The sequence below is a fragment of the Charadrius vociferus genome, unplaced genomic scaffold (assembly GCF_000708025.1).
Source record: "Charadrius vociferus isolate BGI_N301 unplaced genomic scaffold, ASM70802v2 scaffold260, whole genome shotgun sequence".
Taxonomy (NCBI): domain Eukaryota; kingdom Metazoa; phylum Chordata; class Aves; order Charadriiformes; family Charadriidae; genus Charadrius; species Charadrius vociferus.
The window spans coordinates 742,006-749,481 of record NW_009646410.1 but is presented as its reverse complement, the minus strand read 5'-3'; the positions used below and the strand labels follow the sequence as shown (position 1 = coordinate 749,481).

At 43.8% G+C, this 7,476-nt stretch overlaps 1 protein-coding gene across 3 annotated transcripts in view; it reads right to left on the bottom strand.

The window, feature by feature from the left end:
- Nucleotides 1–3,232: 3,232 nt before the first annotated feature.
- The window catches only part of GRB2 (growth factor receptor-bound protein 2), a 44,323-nt gene continuing 40,079 nt past the window's right edge, over nt 3,233–7,476 (bottom strand). For 2 of the 3 annotated variants that reach the window (XM_009895876.1, XM_009895889.1), the window contains 2 exons: nt 4,999–5,167; nt 3,233–3,627 (listed from right to left, as the gene is read on the bottom strand). In XM_009895876.1, coding sequence (XP_009894178.1) covers nt 3,442–3,627; nt 4,999–5,167 — 355 coding nt within the window. In that variant the 3' untranslated portion in view covers nt 3,233–3,441. The remainder of the gene's footprint in view (nt 3,628–4,998; nt 5,168–7,476) is intronic. The other variant, XM_009895882.1, reaches the window with a different exon arrangement.

The following is a 7,476-nucleotide window of genomic DNA, read 5'->3' as shown; positions in this document are numbered from 1 at the left end:
GGCCCCGCCGGGCGGCCTCACCCGCCACCGCCGCCGGCACCTCCGCGCCGCACTGCGCCTGCGCGCCGCGGGGGCCGCTGGGAAATGTAGTCCGGTGGCCGAAATGGCGGGGGCGCGGAGGGGCCTGGCAGGGAAATACACCGCGATTTAGGCTTTGCTTCCCACCCCCGCCAGCTCATCACCACCATTGCTGCCCCAGAGGCCAAAGCTGCAAGCGGGAAAGGCGAACAGCCAGGAAGACGGGAGCTGCTCACAGCTCTCCCGCCTCGGCACAACCACAGCAACAACAGGCGTTTTCCTGCCCTCCGTAAAGCACGAGGCAAAGGTTTTTCTATACTTTTCAGCAGATACCCAGGGTATGAATAGCACAGCGTTTTGAGCAACGTGTTCTGTTGTGGCATGACAAAAGCCAAGAGCTCCGAACCACACTGCAAATCGTTTCTCCACTGCCTTCACCGGCACAATGAAAAACAACGAACCACGGGAACATCCCGGCATTTCTGAGCAACCACAGGCTTCTTGACGACATCTGCATTTGAGCATAATAACTAAAAGCAACTGTGAAAGAACAACCCAAACCCTCACGTGGGCCTTTTCCTATCGTATATTAAAAATCAATTACCAAATTCCCAGGCGCTCCCTGAGCGCACACGATGGCTGGGCAGGAGCTGTGGAGCCAACGGAGCGGCAGCTCCCCACGGGCAGCCCAGAGCTGGCCGCACACCTTAGCACAACCAGGCACTTCCACTTCTTCAGGTAAGAAAAGTGAAAACCAATCTGCAAAGCAGCGACCGAGCAGAGCACCAGCCCAGGCCACGTCTGCTGCGTGTCCTACCCCTCCGTCCTCCATCAAGGCCCTCCGAAACAACTGCGCTGTCCTTCTCCGGGAGCAGCTCCTCACGATGCTACGGTCCGTACCACAGGCACACTTGAGCATTTTGGTGACAAGCTTCGAAAAAAGCAAGGGGAGAAATAGTGAAGTTGACTCGGTCTTCAACCCTGGAAGTGACACAATCCTTCCTTTCCCTGCTCCTCGCTATCCGTAATGCCACACGTGCCAAGCGTCATGGCTCTCCGGTGACCTCACGTCAAAGAGCACCGGCTTCAGCCAGAAACACTGAGACTGAACTACAACGCTAAAGAGTCTGAGCGCTTCAGGCGAGAGGACACCTTACAGCCTTTCCTTCCCATAGCAACTTAACGTGCTATAAATTAGGTTGATCAGTTATCACAGAATCACAGAATGGTCAGGGTTGGAAGGGACCTCTGGACATCATCTGGCCCAACCCCCAATTTTGGTCAGTTAACTGAAATAACGGACAGATGCTCAAGTGAAGAATTCAACGTATATTTATTATTCACAGTTAATTACTATCTACCAAATGCTGCTGCAGAGTTAAAGGATTAAGTACATAGGCCTTTTTTATTTAAACACTGATTTTTTTTTTTAATATATATACACACACAAGACATATGTCTGCAAGGCTGCATGATATACACCAATTCCAAAATAAGGAAACAATCAAATGGTCCAGGTGTAGAATGCCATAGATTCCTTTTCCAATCACTTTACAAAGAAGGAAGAAAGTGAGTGACAGCTAGCAAGGAGAGGGGGAGAAAGTAATACTCTACAGGATAGCTCTCTCTTTCATCTGCTGGAAAATTAAAGTGTAAGGCAGAGTCCATTTCAGGAATAAAACATTTGTAACACTTAGTACAAAAAAAGGCACCCTCCAACAAAAGATTGCCCGTGCTTAGGCAGGGCGGGAGGAGATCTCCGCTGCAGTTTTTGGATTCGTTGGTGGGGTGAAGGGATCCAGCCAAACGGCCATCAAAAGGAAAAATAACGCAACTGAAGATTGGCACAGAGAGCGGTGCGGCTTGATTGCTTTCCTTTCCGTCCGATTTAACGTCACACTGCTCTGGTGGAGGAGCAAATGGCCACAATAAATGCCATCATGGTGCGGGGTGGGGATTACAGTCATCACACAGCCTGCTGTGAATGGGGAGCGGGGTGGGGGGGAGAATCTACTTCAACAGTAACGCCGACCTGAAGAGGGAGGAGAAACTGGAGGCCAGTGATGCCAACCCCACTTCTCAAGAGCAACAGGACTGCAAATATTCCCTATCCAGGCCAAAGAGACAGGCTGATTACATGCATCACGTAGAAACATTCACTAATAGCATAAAGTTTTTTCAAGCACTATTTCTTGAGGTTTCTCTGCATTATAAAGTTATCCATCACAGGAATGTACATTTTATAGGACATCTCAGGACTATTATTTCTCGAATTCCCCCCTAAACCCTCCCACCCCAAAATATTCCTTCTCATTTTCCCTGGTAATAACTTCCCCCTTTCTTGAACTTCTTTTGAGGCTCCTGGTTGTAGCTCCCCACCTCTGAGCAGCCTAAGCTGCCACTTGAATGCCTTATTTTCCTTGGAATAAGGAAAGTTGAACAGTAAGACAAATCTTAAGATTAAAGCTCCATCTCTGTTTGTAGATTTTTCTCAAATGTCCATTGATAAAACCACCCTCCTTTACACCCTTCCCCGAAAAGTATTTATTTACACATAGGCAGAAAAAACCCCTCTGAAAAGCTCTGGACTGTCCTTTTAACTTAAAAAAATAATAAAAAAGAAAATAAGGGAAAGGCACTATGGAAAAAATTACAGAATGTGCTCAACCGTACACCTTTAAGAAAAAACAAAAAAGCTGTCAGCACAGCATTAACAGACTTCAGTTGTACGCTAGAGCTTCTCAAAGCAGCTCTGTGACTTGAAAAAAAACCAAAACAAAACAAAAAGCCACACAACTCTTCTCCCTTCCCCTGCTTGGAAGCTGGTGAGCTTCAGAAGAAAGTGCCAAAGGAGAAGAGACAATAAAAATTAGATTAACACCTCATCTTTCCCAGGCAAGAAGAGCTGAATGTTGAAGGCAAAAGCAGAGACTGATGATTTTTGTTTTTTTTTAAAGGCAGGACTGTGGATTTGGTTCTTCTCTCATGTCCCTTCATGTCAAATGAAGACCGTTTGCAGAGAGAGAAAATACCAGCAGAGTTTCTCCCTTTTCCTTTAACTGCATGGCTAGGACTTTATATGGCATTAAAACTTCATGCACTGATGGACAGAGGAGGACAGGGAAACAAGAAGAGTGAATGAAAGGGGGTAACCCAGGAGCAGCTGAGGAAATTTATTTTCATTTTTTCTTTCTCTCTCTCTCTTTTTTTTTTTTTAAAGATAAGTTTTGGTGTGTAAGTTGAACTCTTCCCCCCCTCCCCCCCCGCCCCTGAAGTTCCGTACTGAGTGAAGGAGGATCACCTCACGGTGAAAGGTGACTCAGGTTTTATCGCCGTGTGATTTTAGGTCACTGGCTGCAGTTAGGCTCTGTATGTGTATTTACTGTTTCTCTGGTTTCTTTAAATAATCTCTAATATTTATCTCTAGATGTTCCGGTTCACTGGGGTCACATAGTTGCGTGGAAACATGCCCGTCTGTCCGTGGCAGGCTCCCTTCCACCAGTTGGGGTCAGAATTGTCAAGGACTTGGATAAAGTCTCCGCGGCGGAAGCCCAGCTCTCCTTCCTCCTGGGGATCGAAGTCAAACAGGGCCTGAACATACGTTGGTTGCTGAAAGGAGAAAGAGGAAGATACACAAAGTGAGAATCATCCACAGCACTGAGACACCTGCTCCCTCAGGTAGGAGCTTAACTTACACAGAAGTTCAACACTAAACATTCAGGCTGTTTCATTTCCCTGCAAGCCAGCTTCCAACATCTGTAACAAGATGCTAAAACAGGAAAGCATAGTCTATAGAAGACCTTAGAAAAAAGTCAAGTTTCTGTGAAAGAGCTGAAACAAAGACAGCAGATGACTCAGATGTTTTCCTAGTATCTTCCAGTCTTCATGACCTACTGTAAATCTGTGTTCTATTGCATTACAATGGTCTTGTTGCTTTATTCATCCTGTTTTCACCAACAGCATATATATTACTAACCTACCTAACACTGTGATACACCAAGTTCCCCCTAAAAACTAGATGTTGGCATTTTACACATTTTCCTCAAAATTCTTCAATTCTGCCACAGAGCATTTTGCCTGGGCAGCAAAGACTTCCATGCTCATGGAAAAGCTGACAGTTCATTTAAAATGCATTTGCATTCTTAAAATCATAAGGCTAGGAAGGTATCTTCACACTTGTCATTTTCAGCCAGCTGTTTTCTCATCCTGTTTACCACTGACCCCAGGGTGCAGAGCTAGAAGTTAATTCAAACAAACGGTGGCAAAGGGTGCTTGTGGCACCTGGAGAAGAGTACGATTTCCACACTCCTTGTCTTCAAGCTAGAATGCTGCACACAGAGGCAAAATAATTTGTCCAAAATTGACAAAAGATTCAGTTACATGCAACATAACATTCTGATTGTGCTGGAAAATGGAACAAAATAAAGCTAGATACACACAAGCTGCTCTGCTGGCACTTAGCAGTAGATTTTGGTTTCTCTTAACACTGGTTAGATGCAAACCAGCAGACTAGAGATGTTCCATATGCTACTACTTGTAACCACCTCTTCAGGAAAGACCAGTGGCTTCACAGTCTGCAGAGGGGTACAGTTCTGGCTACGAACCAGTACAAGTAAAACGATCTTTTCTTACTACATCCTAAAACAGGAGTAAACCCATTTTTAAATCATATGAATCAGATGACCTTCCCACAACAGTATCCATAAACTTTAAGACAAGCCAAATGTTCAAGCAGCAACAATAACACTTTGCCAGAACTGAAGAGGAGAGTGGGGAGTCAGCAGGTAGGCTTTGCACAAACATCCAGCTTATTTCCCCAGTATAATTCTGGCTGTGGGATCTAGAGATACACTTCCACAGACGAGAAAAATGTCAGTCAGCTTCTCTCCATCCCGAATCATTTGCTTTAAGGTGCAATCCCACTTCAGACTGTGGTTGCAATTGTCTGAAAAGGGCACTCTACAAGGACACTTTTCTTACCTGTGGCACCTGTTCAATGTCCCGGAGAAATATTTGCTGGTTCCTTGAGACAGATGTGGATCTGTGATAATCTACCAGCTCGTTCAAAGAATTGAACTTCACCACCCAGAGGAAATACTTGCCAGCCCCATCTCTAAGCACCTTGAAGTGCTGCACATCATTTCCAAACCTGGGAGGAAGGAGTGAAGAACACAAAAAAAGCAGATTATTAGTCACTGAGTACTCCCAGGATCGTCAGCACAGAGTTTGGAGCAAAGAAGTCCTTCAAGACACAGCAAAAACTGTAAGTAACACGGCTAAAATATTGGTTGCTGTAAAAAAGATGTTTGAAAACCACTTGTTAATTATATTTTACAGAAATCAGTAATCAAAGAGAAATCAAACACAGAATTTATTGTGAAAGAAGTCCTGCAAGCTTCTTATGTACTTTTCCGATAATATGACTTCAGTTTAAAACCAGATTTTCAAACCACTCTGAATTTGCAGAAGTTTGAGGTCTTTTGGTCAAGGATTTCTTGTGTCACACCACTTTCTTCTGGATTACATGCAGTATTACAACTTTTTATTTTACACTGCATTGCTGCATAGCTGGCATCCAGTCCATGTACTTTTTGATACATGTATGCAGTCACCCGAGTCGCTGAAGACAGTGGACAGAATACCTCGGACACACACCATGGATGTTGCAGTACAAGTGCAAGGTCACATTAAGTTAGCTGCACCATGGTGCCTTCCACTCCACATTCCCAAATGCAAGATTTTGAACTCAAACAGTACAAGCGCTTCACACACAGCAATTTCACAACTGACTTGAGCCAGTTTAGGTTTGTGCTATTCTTGCTAGCACCACTGGGTGTGTGTGATATTGCAATACACAAGCAACAGTCCCATTATAGGTAAATTGCTGGGAAAACATTGCTACAGGGAGGGTAGGATTGTCTCTTTTGGCAGCCAGTCTGGACTTATGCAAAAGACTGTCTTGCAAAACAAAAGGATGTCTCTGGTCCTTAAAAAAAAAAAGAAAAAGAAAAAAAGAGAGAAAACACAAAGTGTTCAAAAGGTGATGCTGCTCACGTAAAGCAGCAACTTCAATTCTGTGTTAACAATTCTTTCTGACAAATGATGGCATTCAGTTGAAGATACACTTCCAACAATTTTGTTCTGGATAAAGGGCAACTCTGAAGAGGTCTGTTGGGATTTTCTAGATGAATGGCACGTTGGTATTTGTCCTTCAGTCTAAAAAGCTGAAAACAGAAGATAACTGTTCCCCACTTGGCATGCATAGCTTCTATACATTGGCTGAAAAAGTAGACACTATCTTGGCTACAAAGCTAACATGAAACAACTCATGAGTACTGCCTCTGCTCTCCCTCCTCAATTTGAGAGCTTCTCGCCATTTCAATTCCCGTAGATCAGTGTTTAGGAAAAAGACTCTTCTAAATTAAAGTAAGAGGAAAAAAAGAGTCAGTTGAGAAATTACCACCAGATGGCAACACTAAGTTAACAGGCAGGCAGAGCTATGCTATCATAACTTTGTTTCTTCAAGGAATGCACTTTCTGGAATGAAGCTTCCATTCATATCTAGTATTCCAGCTCAGATGATTGTATCCAAGACCGAAATATAAACATGTCTTAAAATCAGTGGCTTTAATCCAGTTTGTTGGCATGACTCAGAGCAGCTGTACAGGAGGACAAAAATTTGGTTACAGACCAGAGATGACCAGAACAAAAAAAATCCTGCCAAGATAGATCACTGATAGCCACAGAAAACAGAGCAAACTAGGAATTGTGCATGAATAATCAATAATTGTTAGGATTCTAAAGAAAATCTTGTTCATTTTTGGTAGGAAAGGGGAAGATTACAGAAAATAAAGAAAAAGGCAAAATTCAACTGCTAAGGACAGGATCCCTCCCACCCCACGTTAAATTACATCATATACCCTTTCAAGTTTCTAATACCTCTATTTTACAGTGACTTCAGATGGGAAAGATAGTAGCATGGTAGTTGTGGGCCATGGCTAACTAGCAGGAACTCCTGCTGGTTAACAGCAAATACTTCTAGTAAGGTTATTCAAGGATGAGAACTGTTCCCCCACACTTCACTGTTATTAGTCTGAATTTCTCTACTATTGTGGAATGCATTTGTGAGAGATGGAAGAGGCCTCTGTTTTCACAGCTCTATGTCCCAGCGCTAGACGTGAATATCCCCACCAAAACATGTGCCAAGCGGACATGAAAAGCGCATTTGGAAGTGTACTACACAAAGAGAAAATATATAGAATAATAACCTGTACTGCAGAAGAGGAATGAAGGAGGATGGGAGAGACCATGAACACACTGGGCACTTTGTGGCTGTAAGGAGGAGGAATGGGATCCACAAATAAGCCAACATATAGTGCCTGAGACTACATGAGCCAGACAGCAACATGCCACCAGGTCAGCCCTGTAGGCTCATTACAAACCAGAGCATATATATTT